Below are 16,319 nucleotides of genomic sequence, written 5' to 3'. Positions count from 1 at the left end.
TCAAGGACCCCACGCACCCTGGACACACTCCCTGCCACATTTTTCTGTTGGGAAAATTATACAAAAGGCTGATGTCATGTACCAACCGACTCACCAACGGCTTCTTCCCTGCTGCCATCAGACTTTTGAATGGTCCTACATTATATTGAGTTGATCTTTCTCTACACCTTAGCTATGACTGTAACACTACATTCTGCACCCTCTCCTTTTCTTCTCCCCTTTGTACTCTATGAACGGTATGTTTTGTCTGTATAGCGCGCAAGAAACAATACTTTTCACTGTATCCCAATACATGTGACAATAATAAATCAAATGATATATGTGTAGCATTTAATGAGCCTCAGTACCATTCCCTGTATGCAGTGCTATAAACAGACTCAAGTTTAGACTGTGCAGACCTCAGACTGAGGGGGAGTAGGAGTGAGTGGGTGCACTGACGAAGGAACCGTTCCTCATTGCCCAATCATGTGGCCAAACCCAGGGCTTGTGAAAGTTCAGATTCAGCGCAAGGCTGAACTCTGTGTCTCCTGCAGTGGTTAGCACCGCTGCCTCACAGCGTCAGGGACCCGGGTTCAATTCTGGCCTCGGGTGTCTGTGCGGAGTCTGCACCTTCTCCCCGTGTCTGCGTTGGTTTCCTCCGGGTGCTCCCACACTCCGAAGATGTGCTGGTTAGCTGGATTAGCCATGGTAGATTGTCCCTTAGTGTCCAAAGATTCGTAGGTTAGGGGGGAGTTTGCGGGATAAATATGTGAGGTTACGGGGATAGGGCCTGGGTAAGTTAACAAAAAAGATGGGTCGGTGCAGGCTCGATGGGCCGAATGGCGACCTTCTGCACTGTAGGTAAAAAGAAAAGAGATGGGACCTTGGTTTAAGGTCTCATCTGAAAGACAGCACCTCCAACACTGCAGCACCCTCCTCAGTGCGCCCGACTGTGTTTTACTTTCGGTTTTACGCTCAGGCCTCTGCAGAGGGCCTCAAACCCATGACCTTCTGACTAAGAGTGCTATCAACTGAGCCAAGGTTAGTACCTTGCAAAAATGATGGGGGGAGGGCTGGTTCTTGGACATCACTTCTTGTGCAGTTTACATTTTTAAAAAAAGGTGAAACAATGCATGAACAGAGGACGTTTTAAACCATCCTCTGCGTTATGTTGAGCATTCCCCTACCTTCCAGAGGGCTGCCATTTTGCAAAGCTGGAGAGTTATCACATGGAGAACAACAGAATCAAAGAAAATAACAAACTCACTGACACCAATATGCAGCCCTGATTCAAAGACCACATCCCTAACTATAATCACACCGCAGCCACACAGAGTGTATTTAGTAAGCCTTGTACTGCAGCATGCACTCCCTGACCCTGGGTAAGAGCCTGAACAACGATTGGTATTCCTGCCACTAAGCCAGTAGCTAATTGGGGATTATACAGAGATAATCTTAACTCTTAGAGTGAGCATCGACTGCAAATGTTAAAACAGGCTCATGCTCAGAAAAAGCTTCAAACTGCACACACAAACGCAAGGCTCCGGCCAAAACTCAAAACATTGTCACGACGGATGGCTCCACCACATCACATGCACTGGCCCTAAGAACTGCCCAAACCACAGATGGAGGACAGAGAAATAAAAGACTGGATTTTGATAGGTTGTATCTGGGGGGGGGGCGCCAGGAAATACATTTTGTGGGTTAAAATTTTTTAAAAATTGAGAAAAGAGAGAATTGTAGAATCCTTACATAACAGAAGGAGACCATTCGGCCCATCGAGTCTGTACCGACTACATTCCCACCCACACCCTATTCCCATAACCCCATGCATTTATCCTGCTAATCCCCCTGACATTAGGGTCAATTTAGCATGGCCAATCAACCTAACCTGCAAATCTTTGGACTGTGGGAGGAAACCCGGAGCACCCAGAGGAAACCCACGCAGACAGGGGGAAGAACGTGCAAACTCCACACAGACAGTGACCCGAGGCCAGAACTGAACCTGGGACCCTAACCACTGTGCCACCGTGCCACCCAATAGGTTAACTTTTTTAAAATATTCATTTGTGGGACATGGGTGTCACTGGCTGGCCAACATTTATTGCCCATCCCTGGCTGCCCAAGTGCAGTTGAGAGTCAACCACATTGTTGTGACTCCGGAATCACATGTAGACCAGACCAGGTAAAGATGGCAGATTTCCTACCCTAAAGGACATTGGGGAGAGTTCCTTGGGGGGTTTGCTGAAATTTGTTGAGAGCTTGTAAAGGGGGGCGGGGGGGGGGATGCAGTTGTAGGGAAGGGATTTGGGAGCAGCACATCCCAATCCCTTGCAAGCCCCAACCAACTCCTTGATGGTGCCTGGCAGAGTGATGGTGCAAGCCACTCTGCTGGCTGGTACACACCACAAAATAAATTGGAACTAGAGGAAATTTATTTTCTTTTGGAGGAGGAACAATCCAGAGAAATTATGGTTAGTGATTATCCTAGTTGGACAAATCTTGCCCACTTTACTTCCTTCAGGAGAATCCTCTATCTTAAAAGGCCTGTTGGCTCAGCTGGTGAGTGTATTCGAGGCTGGTTCGACAGGTTTTTGGGCACCAAGTGATTTGAGGGAGATGGTGACAGGGTGACAAGTAGGTTTGATGTAGAGATTTATCTTATTGAATGGTAGAGCAGGCTTGAGAGGCCCAGAAACCTATTTCGGTTCCTTTCTGTCCAAAGGCTTTGGTGGTTAGTCATTGTGCCAATTTAAATCAATTTTCTTTCAGAAAAAGAGAAACAATAATTATTTTACTTCAATCTCTGGAGCTACTCTGTGTTAGAATGTAACCAGTGACAACTTCGTATTGGATGTAATGTGACCAATGGGAACAAGGTGTAAGGATCGGCTGACCCAGTAAAACATGGAACCAAATACAGAGTGATGTAATAGTCAGCTGACCAGTTGATTCACTATAAATAAGGAACTATGTAGAATTGTGGGGAGCTTGGAGTGGCCCAGGGTGAGGCCCCAAGTTTGGAGTAATGAAGTTTCTTTATTAAACCCTTTCTTTGATTTATAAGTTGGAGTAAGTTTGGTTGTATTTTCATTAGCTGCATCTTGAAGAGTTCCTTCTGAAGAAACACTCTGGAGCATTACAATGTGCAGGGTCCAGGAAACTGCCCAAGTTACCTCACCCTGGTGGCACAGCCTTCAGCAGGCAAGTTGGTCAGTTCTACTAGATTGGCACCGGCCCAACTCAAAAGGATCAGAGGTTTATAAATTCTCGAGCAAGAGAACTCCTTTTGTAAAAGACTACAGCATTTAACTACACCAAAAGGGCAACGTTATTCTACATCCATCAAAAGCATTGTTAATGAATTTCGCTATAGGAATAAAATAATTGCTTCAAAAGCTCTACGGTTGTGTCCAGGCACTGGGGATGGGCGGCGGAGATGGATGGAACAATCAAATCCCACCCCCCACCCCCTCCCCTTCTCCTCCGCCCAAATCCACTGGAATGCGTCAAATTGGCAGCGTCTTTTCACTCCTCCTGTGCTTTGATTAAGGAGTCATTAGGAAGCCATTGCAAAAATCAGATCAGGTTAGAAATGGTTCGTTGCCATTAATGATTCTCAAGTGTTTTACTGGCAGGGTGTGTAATCATTCCGCATGGTAACAATCAAGGAAACCAACAAGGATTGGAATGTCTGCACAAATCAGCGATTAGTCAGCAGTGGAGAGGGGGGTGATTTCACCTTTAAGTCTTCGATGAAGGAAGCTGTTTCGCCCTCGATTATTGGCTGCAGCAAAGGGCTTCGCCGCTTGCTCGAAGGGGAACCCTGTGGTGGGTGTTAACAAGCAGGTTACATTTGTTCAGGCCAACAGCAGACCCTCTCGCCGCCCCCCCCCCCCCCCCAACCCCCTCCCCCGTAGCCCAACAGTAGCCCAGTAACATCACCCGCCAACACGCTAACCCACGCAGAGAGGCTCCGTCACAACTCAAATCGCTACTTACGATCACTGGGATGGTGGTTGCCCGCAACAGAATCTGCTTCACCAGGCGATATCGATCGTACAGCGGCTTCATTATCTGCCTCTCAGTCTTGGTGACCTGAAAATAAGAAGCAGCGCCATGTTTCAGAGTCTGGGGAGTATTCACCGTCCATCAGGAAAGACAGCCACGGGGAACCATAGAATCCTACAGTGCAGAAAGAGGCCATCCAGCCCATTCAGTCTGCGCCGACTCTCCGAAAGAGCATCCCACCCAGCCCCACTCCCCTATCTCCGTAACCTCACACATTTAACATGGCTAACCCGCCTAACCTGCAAACCTTGGGACACTAAAGGGAAATTTAACATGGCTAATCCACCTAACTTGCACATTAAAAAAAATATCCATTTATATTCACTCCTGGGGCGGCACGGTGGCACAGTGGTTAGCACTGCTGCCTCACAGTGCCAGGGACCCGGGTTTGATTCCCAGCTTGGGTCACTGTCTGGGTCACTGAGTTTGCACATTCTCCCCATGTCTGCATGGGTTTCTTCTGGGTGCTCTGGTTTCCTCCCACAGTCTGAAAGACGTGTTGGCTAGGTGCATTGACCCGAACAGGTGCTGGAGTGTGGCGACTCGGGGAATTTCACAGTAACTTCATTGCAGTGTTGATGTAAGCCTGGCTTGTGACGAATAAAAAAAACTTTAATTTTGGGACACTAAAGGGAAATTTAACATGGCTACTCCACCTAAACTGTTCATGAAGCGATAATAAAATTGTCAAGCACGAAGAATTTGTCACCCAATGAGCTTGGAATTTAATAAACCAAAGGGTTCTTGCCAGGGGGCAGACGGAGCCAACATCTCTGCTTTAGAGAACAGGTCATTTCCCCTGAGGTCTGGCAAGATTTCATTGAAGTTTTTAAATAAATGGTTGTGGGCTTTGGGGAATTAATCGATTTAAAATCTGCAGGAAACGGTTGAAACTCCATTAGGGAAAGTGTTTGGCTGACATGTCACAAACCACTCAGCCAATATGGGCCAAAGGCACTCTGTAGAGTTTGACTCGAGGGGGTGCCTGCTGTGCCAGGCTGCGGGGTGATCGGGACGTGGGCTCAGCTGCCAACACACACTCCTTAGCTGTGGCCAGCTGGCCGGGTAAGGTCTGGGTGATGAACGTGGTAATGTCCTGTCTTCACCATACAGGAGAAGACATTGGCTTTGCATGTTATTGGAAAACAGGTCTTGGACAATTGACTGCCCATTTGCCATCTCTCCCCCATTCAATTTGAATGGAAGTTACTAAGTTGGGAAGAGACGTAGGATGAGCAACTGACTGGTTATCCTAATTTTTAATACTGATGTGAAAGTCAAGTTCCACCCTGGTGCACTTAACCCAGAGCTGTGGAGCTCGGAACACACCATGCAGCAACAGGTGAGTTATGCTAAACTCGTGCAGAAGTTTGGTTAGAGCACATTTGGAGCACCATGCACAGCATCACCTCCTATTAATAAAAACGTGGTAGAGGCACCGGTAAGGTGCAAAAATATATATTTTTTAAAGTGATAGCAGAACGGCAAGGTTCTAATTGACAAACTCTTATCGATAGATGGGTGCAGTGATGAAGGTTCATAAAACTCTCATTGGGTTTGATAGGCTAGATGCACAAAATGCATTTCTACTACTTGGAGGGGCGGGGAGGGAGTCTAAAGCCAGGAGCCATAAATTTATGGTAGTTGGTGTTAGATATTTAAATGGTTGCATGATTGCTTTAAGAATTAGTCACATAATTCTATGGCAATGTCATCAGGGTGTTGCACAGGCTGCTGTTTTAGTTTCAGTTTATACTCTGTACAGCTTCCAAAATAAATCTGTTGTTTAGTTTGAATCGGTGTGTGCAAATCAGGTCTTTTTCTTTAAAACCCACGACCCCTAACAGAGTCAGAACATCACAGTTCCCAATAAATCCAGTAGGGAGTTCCCAAAAAAACCCTTTACTCCAGAGTGTGGTATGTGCAATGCAGTACAACATGGGAGCTGTTGAGGTGAATAGCATAGATGTATCTTAAGGGGATGTTACATAAGCACATACAGGAGAAACCAATAGAAAAATATTGCTGAAAAAGAACAGACATCATAGATCATAGAATAGAATCCCTACAGTACAGAAAGAGGCCATTCGGCCCATCGAGTCTGCACCGACCACAATCCCACCCAGGCCCTACCCCCATATCCCTACATATTTATCCACTAATCCCACTAACCTACGCATCTCAGGAAACTAAGGGCAATTTTAGCATGGCCAATCAACCTAACCCGCACATCTTTGGACTGTGGGAGGAAACCGGAGCACCCGGAGAAAACCCACGCAGACACGAGGAGAATGTGCAAACTCCACACAGACAGTGACCCAAGCCGGGAATCGAACCCAGGTCCCTGGAGCTGTGAAGCAGCAGTGCTCACCACTGTGCTACCGTGCTGCCCATGTTGCCCGACTTAACTAAAAGCCCCTACCCTTCCGGGCACCATATCCCTCCATTCCCATCCTATTCATGTATTTGTCAAGACGCCCCTTAAAAGTCACTATTGTATCTGCTTCCACTACCTCCCCCAGCAGCGAGTTCCAGGCACCCACCACCCTCTGTGTAAAAAACAATTTGCCTCGTACATCTCCTTTAAATCTTGCCCCTCACACCTTAAACCTGTGCCCCCAAGTAATTGACTCTTCCACCCTGATGACATTGCCATAGAATTATGTGACTAATTCTTAAAGCAATCATGCAACCATTTAAATATCTAACACCAACTACCATAAATTTATGGCTCCTGGCTTTAGACTCCCTCCCCGCCCCTCCAAGTAGTAGAAATGCTTCCACATGTTGAAGCTTTTCATCTGACACTCATCAGGATACTTTGCAAAGATAACAGTATATAAAAGGAGGAAACAACAATTTATACTGTATAAGAGAATGTTGATTGGTTGGCACTCAGCAAATTCTTCTCATACAATATAAATTGTTGTTTTTCCTTTATATTGGAATTCCTATGAAATGTCATTGTGAAATGACATTATAGAACCTTAGTTAAGCCATATTTGCAATATCGTGTTCAATTCTGGTCGCCACACTACCAGATGGATGTGGAGGCTTTTGGAGAGGGTACAGAAAAGATTTACCAGGATGTTGCCTGGTATGGAGGGCATTAGCTATGAGAAGAGGTTGGAGAAACTTGGTTTGTTTTCACTGGAACGACGGAGATTGAGGGGTGACCTGATAGAAGTCTACAAGATTAGGAGGGGCATGGACAGAGTGGATAGTCAGAAGCTTTTCCCCAGGGTGGAAGAGTCAATTACTTGGGGGCACAGGTTTAAGGTGTGAGGGGCAAGATTTAAAGGAGATGTACGAGGCAAATTGTTTTTTACACAGAGGGTGGTGGGTGCCTGGAACTCGCTGCTGGGGGAGGTAGTGGAAGCAGATACAATAGTGACTTTTAAGGGGCGTCTTGACAAATACATGAATAGGATGGGAATGGAGGGATATGGTGCCCGGAAGGGTAGGGGCTTTTAGTTAAGTCGGGCAGCATGGTCGGTGCAGGCTTGGAGGGGCCGAAGGGCCTGTTCCTGTGCTTTAATTTTCATTGTTTTTTGTCCTGGTGGGTTCAAGATGAAAAGCTTCGAGATGTATCTTTTTTCAGCAATATTCAAGTCCTGTACTAACAACTGGAAGGATATGCTGGTAGGAGTGCGGGGGAGGAAGCTGCGTTTGTAACAGAGACCACATGGGTTGAAAGGTCTATTACTGTGCTGCCAATTCCACCTGGAGGACACTCACCGGCCGCCCGTGTATGCTCTCGTAGTACAGAAGGCCTTTCTGCAGGGCCACTTTCTCGCTTGCAATCTCGTCGCGGGTCATGTCCTGTTCAGAGAGAGACCGATATCTAAGTGATTAGGCCACAGAAACAACAAGATGTCAACTCTTGACTGTAAGTAATGGGCTGGAGCAGAGGTGGAAGCGGGATTTGGGTACCTGCCCAGCAGCGCAAAAGATGGCAAAAGAAGGAGCGAGCATGCATATTTGACACCACCCTGCCATTATTTCCTGGCTCAACCGGAAAAGAAACTTTATCGTGAGGTAAAATGGCGACCCATTGCCAGTGGAGGCCCAATTTCACCCAACACCCCTCCCCGCCTCCCCTGGGTGTGGCCCCCGCAACATTGTGGAGCAGGACTTGTCAGCAGTGGCAGCAAAATCCAAGATGTCCCAGGGAGCGGGAGTGGGGGCTACACAAGATCATTCCCACGGCCACAAAACCACCTGGAGGGATTTCACTAATTCTCTCTCGAATCCTTCGTGTGGTGCAAGGATCCCATGGAGTCATTGCACTGGCTAGCAGAACTTTCTGACTGCTGGAGGTCAAAACTGTGTCACCCTAACTCCACACCTCCCGTTGCCCAAAAGTACATTTACACGGCACCTATTGCAGCCCTTCCCGTCCCATGATTCACAGTCAGTGTTGTAAGGTTGGGAAGTGCAGCAGTTAAATGACCATACAGCAACACCTCCACCCGACCTCCCAGAGCTGATAATCTATTTTGAGGCATTTCCTGAAGGAAAACTCTTCTAACTCCTTACATTCACTCATCAAGGGCACTTGATTTAACATCTTACCCAAAGGTCAGCACCTCTGACAGTGCAGCACTCCTGCAGTCCCATACTGGGTGCAGCCAGGGCAGCACAGTGGTTAGCACTGTTGCCCCACAGCACCAGGGACCCGGGTTAGATTCCCGGCTTCAGTCACTGTGTGGAGTTTTCACCTTCTCCCCGTGTCTGTGTGGGTTTCTTCCGGGTGCTCCGGTTTCCTCTCATAGTCCAAAAATGTGCGGGTTAGGTGGATTGGCCATGATAAATTGCCCCTTCTTGTGAGGGGGACCAGCAGGGTAAATATGTGGGGTAACGGGGATAGGGCCTGGGTGGGATGGTTGTCGATGCAGACTCGATGGGCCGAATGGCCTCTTCCTGCACTGTAGGGTTTCTATGATTATGTGCTCAAGTCTCTGGAGTGAGACTGTTAACCCCGCGACCTTCTGCCTCAGCAGGCGAGGGAGCGACCCATTGAGCCACATCTGACGCAGGTGGGCAACGCAGAGCTGTCGATGTCTTGGTTACCTTGATATCTTCGGGGCGTGCCACCTCGGCTCGCTTGTCCTGCAGTTTCTTCAGGATGATGTCGAGCGTCACATCCACCGCTGGCTTCGCTGCCTTCTCCGCCACCTCCTGCTTCTTATCTTGTTCCTTCTCTGGCCCCTTCTCCAGTTGCGAGCCAAAGCTTTTTGGGAGGGTGTTGCTGCGCTGCCTCATCTGGGGGACGACATCTTCCTCAGAGACCTTCAGCTTCGTTTCTGCCACGGAGAGAAAAATAAGAAGACTTAGCATCAAAAATGACACCAGGACTGATGGCACAGTGGACAGTGAAGAAGGTTATCTAGGGCTGCAACGGGATCTTGATCAATTGGGCCAGCGGGCTGATGAATGGCAGATGGAGTTTCATTTAGATAAATGTGAGGTGATGCATTTTGGTCGATTGAACCAGGACAGGACTGACTCAGTTAATAGTAGGGCATTGGGGAGAGTTACAGAACAAAGAGATCGAGGGGGTACATGTTCATAGCTCCTTGAAAGTGGAGTCACAGGTGGACAGAGTGGTGAAGAAGGCATTCGGCATGCTTGGTTTCGTCGGTCAGAACACTGAATACAGGAGTTGGGATGTCTTGTTGAAGTTGTACAAGACACTGGTAAGGCCACACTTGGAATACTGCGTACAGTTCTGGTCACCCTATTATAGAAAGGATATTATTAAACCAGAAAAAGTGCAGAAAAGACTTACTAGGATGCTACCAGGACTTGATGGTTTAAGTTATAACGAGAGGCTGGAGAGACTGGGACTTTTTTCCCTGGAGCGTAGGAGGCTTAGGGGTGATCTTATCGAGGTCTATAAAATAATGAGGGGCATAGATCAGCTAGATAGTTAACATCTTTTCCCAAAGGTAGGGGTCTAAAACTAGAGGGCATGGTTTAAGGTGAGAGGGAAGAAATACTAAAGAATCAGAGGGGCAATTTTTTTCACACAGAGGATGGTGAGTGTCTGGAACAAGCTGCCAGATATAGCGGTACAGGTAGGTACAATTTTGTCTTTTAAAAAGCATTTGGACAGTTACATGGGTAAGATGGGTATAGAGGGATATGGGCCAAACACGGGCAATTGGGACTAGCTTAGTGGTTAAAAAGGGCGGCATGGACAAGTTGGGCCGAAGTGCCTGTTTCCATACTGTAAACCTCTATGACTCTGTTCAGCTTTTGTTCCAGATAAACAAATTATCAGCCGATCGAGTCCACACTGACACATTAGAAACACCTGAACTCCCACCTAATCCCATCTGCCATCACTTGGCCCATAGCCCTGAATATTATGATGTGCCAATGTTGCCTCAAAACAGGTTTCGTTTTGAATCAGCTTTAAATAACGCAAGCAGCCTCCTGTTTTAATGTTAACAACATCTCACAAAAGCTGGCAAACTAACGAGTCAGACTAATAATTTAACATGTTAAAAGAATCTTCTTTTATACAACTGAAAGTCTGATAAACAGCAAAGCTTCCACGAAAGCAACACAGTGCGGATGCCAGGAATTTGAAACAACAACAAAAAAATGCTGGAAACACTTGGCAGGTGTGGCAGCATCTGTGGACAGAGAGTTAACGCTAATTAACAAGGGGGTGAAAGGTTATCGGTACGCAGGAATGTGGGATTGAAGTTACAATCAAATATGGTGATACGTTTGACCAAATTATTGGCATTCTTTGAAGGAATCACATGTGCTGTGGATAAAGGGGAACTGATGGATGTACATAAGAACATAAGAAATAGGAGCAGGAGTAGGCCATCTAGCCCCTCAAGCCTACTCCGCCATTCAATATGATTATGGCTGATCTGATGTGCCATACGTGGATATCCAGAAGGCATTTAATAAGAGGCCACATCAAAGGATATTGCGTAAAATGAAAGCTCATGGTTAGGGGGTAACATATTGATATGGACAATTGGTTAGCAAATAGAAAACAGAGAGTAGGCATAAATGGGTCTTTTTCTGGTTGGCAAGGTGTGATGAGTGATGTGCTACAGGAATCAGTGTTGGGGCCTCAACTTCTTACAATTTATATAAATGACTTGGATGAAGGGAACTGAAGGTACAGTTGCTAAATTTGCTGATGACGCAAAGATAGTTAGGAAAGTAAATTGTGAGGAGGACGTAAGGAGGCTACAAAAGGTCATAGATAGGTTAAGTGCATGGGGAATAAACTGGCAAAGGGAGTATGATGTGGGCAAATGTGCAATTGTCCATTTTGGCAGGAAGAACTTAAAAAAAAAGCTTAGTATCTAATTGTTGAGAGATTGTCGAGCTCTGAAGTGCAGAGGGACCTGGGTGTCCTAGTGCATGAATCACAAAAGTCCGGTATTCAGGTACAGCAAGCGTTTCGGAAAGCTAATAGAATGTTATCATTTATTGTGAGGGGAATTGATTACAAAAGTAGGGAGGTTATACTTCATGTATAGGGCATTGGGGAGACCACATCTGAAGTATTGGTACAGTATTGGTCTCCTTATTTAAAGATGTAAAAGCTTTCGAAGCAGTTCAGAAAAGGTTTGTTAGAGGAATACTAGGAATGGACAGTTTGTCTTGCAAGGAAAGGTTGGAGAGGTTAGTTTATCATCATAGAAATCATAGAAACCCTACAGTGCAGAAGGAGGCCATTCGGGCCATCGGGTCTGCACCGACCACAATCCCACCCAGGCCCTACCCCCACATATTTACCTGCTAATCCTGCTAATCTACGCATCCCAGGACTCTAAGGGGCATTTTTTAACCTGGCCAATCAACCTAACCCGCACATCTTTGGACTGTGGGAGGAAACCAGAGCACCCGAAGGAAACCCACGCAGACACGAGGAGAATGTGCAAACTCCACACAGACAGTGACCCGAGCTGGGAATCGAACCTGGGACCCTGGAGCTGTGAAGCAGCAGTGCTAACCACTGTGCTACCGTGCCGCCCGTTTAGTATTAAGTTTTGGTTAACATGGCTTCCAGTAATCACCCTCCACCAGCAAAACAGCGGCTTGCATTTACGTAGCGCCTTTAGTGCAGGAAAAGATCTGCAGGTGCTTCACAGGAGCACAATCAAACAAAAGATTTCACACTGAGTCAAAGGAGGAGACTGAGGGAGAGCTGCTGGTCAAATGAGGAGGTTTTAGAGAGCATCGTGAAGGAGGACGCGTGGCAGAAAGTGGGGGGAAGAGAACAGGTTTAGGGAGTGTTTTCTGAGGTGAAATAGCTGCACAGTTACCTTTCAGCTGCTTGCGAAGCTTTGCGAGTTCATTCATCCATTTCAATACTTCGGGATTTGTGGCTTTGTCGCTGTGTGAAGGCTAAGGAGAGGGGGAAAACAATAATAATAATCACTGGTTAGAAGAAACTGAGGAAGAGAGTGTCACAAGAAGAAACAAGAAGACAACAAGAAGACTTTTCTTCATCGGTTTGGGATCCGAAACGTGAATTAAAAACAACAGATGGACAGGCCCTGACAAAGCAGTAGGAAGACATTGGAAAGGCCATACTTGGAATACTGTGTACAGTTCCGGTCACCCTATTATAGAAAGGATATTATTAAACTAGAAAGAGTGCAAAAGAGATTTACTAGGATGCTACTGGGACTTGATGGTTTGAGTTATAAGGAGAGGCTGGATAGACTGGGATTTTTTTTCTCTGGAACGTAGGAGGCTGAGGGATGATCTTATAGAGGTCTATAAAATAATGACGGACATAGACAGGGTAGATATTCAATATCTTTTCCCAAAGGTAGGGGAGTCTAAAACTAGAGGGCATAGGTTTAAGGTGAGAGGGGAGAGAGACAAAAGTGTCCAGAGGGACAATTTTTTCACATGCAGGGTGGTGAATGTCTGGAACAAGCTGCCAGAGGTCGTAGTAGAGGCGGGTACAATTTTGTCTTTTAAAAACCATTTAGACAGTTACATGGGTAAGATGGGAGTAGAGGGATACGGGCCAAATGCGAGCAATTGGGATTAGCTTAGGGATTAAAAAAAAAAAGCGGCATGGACAAGTTGGGCCGAAGGGCCTGTTTCCATGCTGTAAACCTCTATGACCCAAAAGCCTGCGCTGAACCAGCTGACCCCAGTCATGGCACCAGCTGGGGCAAAATTACTGCCCTCAGTTTTCCTATGTGACCTGGTTTTGGTCAGTGTGAGGGGATTCGGGGGAGGGGTTCCCAGCTCTTGACCACTTTTCGGTTTCTCTCCAAACAATCTACAGTCGCTCACTGTCTAGGCTCAATGGAGAAAGTGTTGGTACGAGGGAGGGATTTCGTGGGGCAGTGATAGCGTCCCTATCTCGGAGCCAAAAGCTCTGGGTTCAGGTCCCCCTTCAGGACTTAAAGACCATGAAAGGTGCTTTCACAACCTGGCCAGACAGGCTGATTATCAGCCTGAGTCAGTTTGGGGCAGCACGATGGCACAGTGGTTAGCACTGCTGTCTCGCAGCGCCAGGGACCCAGGTTCAATTCTGGTCTCGGGTCACCGTCTGGTGTGGAGTTTGCACGTTCTCCCCGTGTCTGCGTGGGTTTCCTCCCACAGTCCAAAGATGTGCTGGATTGATTGGCCATGCTAAATTGACCCTAGTGTCAGGGGACTGGCAGGGTAAACACATGGGGTTACAGGAATAGGGGCTGGGTGGGATTGTTGTCGATACAGGCTCAAAGGGCCGAATGGCCTCTTTCTGCACTGTAGGGATTCTATGATTCTAAATCCTTCCAATATGTCTGACGGCAGGCGGTAAGAGTGGGAGAGTTTCCTGGTCAGCCACATTGCAGTACTTTGCCAAGCATAATCATGGACCATGAAAGTCCATGGTAACCAACACCATCTTATGGCATGGTACCTGAAGGAAAACGAGATCGCACTAGGGTCACTGCCTCTGTCTTGAAAACATGACCCTTCCCAGTCAAACAGCCTTTCCATCCCACCAGATCGCTAATAACTTTCATAAGTATTTGAACAAAATGCAAAAAATAACACGTTTATTAAAAAATGCTCCTGTAACTTTTCCTGGGACGATTAATATTTAATTGCTGTGGGCTTCAGGGATATCCTTGAATGTTGGCAATGCTACTTTGCTCCCGAGATGAGGCAATAATTCTGCATTCTGTTACCAGCGCAGCTTGGGCGTTGTCAACTCAATTCGACTTTTGGTGTGTGGAATCCAAACGTTGATTCCTCCTCCTTAAAATTGACTTTGAATCACTGAATCCCTACAGTATAGAAGGAGGCCATTGGGCTCATCGAGTCTGCACTTGACAACAATCCCACCCAGGCCCTATCGTCATAACCCCATGTTGTTGCCCTGCTAGTCCGCCGACACTTAAGGGCAATTTAGCATGACCAATCAACCTAACCGGCACATTTTTGGCCTGTGGGAGGAAACTGGAGCACCCGGAGGAAACCCACACAGACACGGGGAGAACGTGCAAACTCCACCCAAGGCCAAAATTGAACCCGGGTCCCTGGCACTGGGAGGCAGCAGTGTTAACCACTGTGCCACCCTTGATTTTGTTATGTGGGTTATGCCTGGCCCTCAAAGTGACCAATTTACTGCCCTGAGATTGACATTAGTCCTGTCGTTATGGGTTAAGAATGGCCTTGTTAACACAGCCAGGGCTGGTAAAGCTGTTCTCACCTCTCAGGATTGATGGTGAGCGTCCTACTTGGAACTGTTCCCTCACTCACTGGGATAAAGGTCAAAGTGGCATGGCGAAGCTTTATTAGTGGTAATGTCAACACAAGATTCCCATGGCTGCCACGTGAACTCTACAGTACAACAGTGACTGCACTCCAGAAGCACTGCACTGGCTGTAAAGCGCTCTGGTGACGTCCCGAAAAGCATCATTTATACAACAAAGCTCCCATCATTCCCTCCCTGCCACGGATTAAAAGCTGACTCACGCGGTATCTCCTCTCCTCTTCAAATTTCTCCTCAAACCTCCTGATCTTCTTCTTCAAGTTCTGGATCCTCCGGGTCATCTGCGCTGGAGTCAGTTCCTCCCTCTCGTCGTCATAGGAACCGAGGGACGAACTCCGGCGCCTGTCAATATCAGAGCATGACGTTAAACTGCACCACACTCTGCCGCGAATCTAAACGCCGCGCCAACAATCATTCAGCATATTTCATAGAAATCATAGAAACCCTACAGAGCAGAAAGAGGCCATTTGGCCCATCGGGTCTGCACCGACCACAATCCCACCCAGGCCCTACCCCCATATCCCTACATATTTTACCCACTAATCCCTCTAACCTACACATCTCAGGACACTAAGGGGCAATTTAAGCATGGCCAATCAACCTAACCCGCACATCTTTGGAATGTGGGAGGAAACCGGAGCACCCGGAGGAAACCCACGCAGACACGAGGAGAATGTGCAAACTCCACACAGACAGTGACCTAAGCCGGGAATCGAACCCAGGTCCCTGGAGCTGTGAAGCAGCAGTGCTAACCACTGTGCTACCGTGCTGTCCTAAGGCACATCCATCCGTGACCATCATGGATCCATGAGGAATCATGGAAGCTAGTTGCACAGGAGGAGGCCATACGACCCGTCCAATTCCCGGTTTGGATCATTGTCTGTGTGGAGTTTGCACGTTCTCCCCGTGTCTGCGTGGGTTTCCTCCGGTTTCCTCCTACATTCTAAAAGACGTGCTGGTTATGTGCATTGACCAGAACAGGCGCTGGACTGTGGCGACTAGGAGAATTTCACAATAACTTCATTGCAGTGTTAATGTAAGCCTTACTTGTGACTAATAATAAATAACTTTAAATTAGGACAGTGGGCGCTTTGCAGTGTTCCCAGCAGAAACCATTCCCAGTGAACTTCCACGGCAACACTTTCACTGCAAGTATTAACGCAACCTCCCCTCACTGCGCTTTGAACCAACCAGTTCTGATCTAAAGTGGCAAATAGATTTCTTTCCGTGATGTAGCACCCCGTTAAAAGTGGGCCTCACCTCTTGAGAAAGACTGCACAGTAATATTAGTCCATTAGTTATAGTCACAGTGGGCCGATCACACATCCTTTCTGGATGTATCACAGCTTGGTATGGCTCCTGTTCTTACCAAGACCGCAAGAAACTACAAAAGGTTGTGAATGAAGCTCAGTCCATCACACAAACCAGCCTCCCATCCACTGACTCCATCTACACTTCCCGCTGTCTTGGGAAAGCAGCCAGCATAATCAAGGACTCC

At 47.1% G+C, this 16,319-nt stretch overlaps 1 protein-coding gene across 2 annotated transcripts in view; it reads right to left on the bottom strand.

Moving 5' to 3' along the window:
• Positions 1 to 16,319, bottom strand: part of fam13a (family with sequence similarity 13 member A) — a 229,421-nt gene that overhangs the window by 11,474 nt on the left and 201,628 nt on the right. Inside the window, exons 16-21 of one of the 2 annotated variants that reach the window (XM_078209062.1) lie at positions 15,025 to 15,163; positions 12,357 to 12,438; positions 9,124 to 9,356; positions 7,789 to 7,872; positions 3,982 to 4,077; positions 3,722 to 3,805 (exon numbers count right to left, since the gene is read on the bottom strand). In XM_078209062.1, coding sequence (XP_078065188.1) covers positions 3,722 to 3,805; positions 3,982 to 4,077; positions 7,789 to 7,872; positions 9,124 to 9,356; positions 12,357 to 12,438; positions 15,025 to 15,163 — 718 coding nt within the window. The remainder of the gene's footprint in view (positions 1 to 3,721; positions 3,806 to 3,981; positions 4,078 to 7,788; positions 7,873 to 9,123; positions 9,357 to 12,356; positions 12,439 to 15,024; positions 15,164 to 16,319) is intronic. The other variant, XM_078209072.1, reaches the window with a different exon arrangement.

The sequence above is a fragment of the Mustelus asterias genome, chromosome 1, assembly GCF_964213995.1.
Source record: "Mustelus asterias chromosome 1, sMusAst1.hap1.1, whole genome shotgun sequence".
In the NCBI taxonomy this organism is placed as follows: Eukaryota; Metazoa; Chordata; class Chondrichthyes; order Carcharhiniformes; family Triakidae; genus Mustelus; species Mustelus asterias.
Note: the sequence above shows the minus strand (reverse complement) of the source record. Positions and strands in the feature narration are given on the sequence as shown.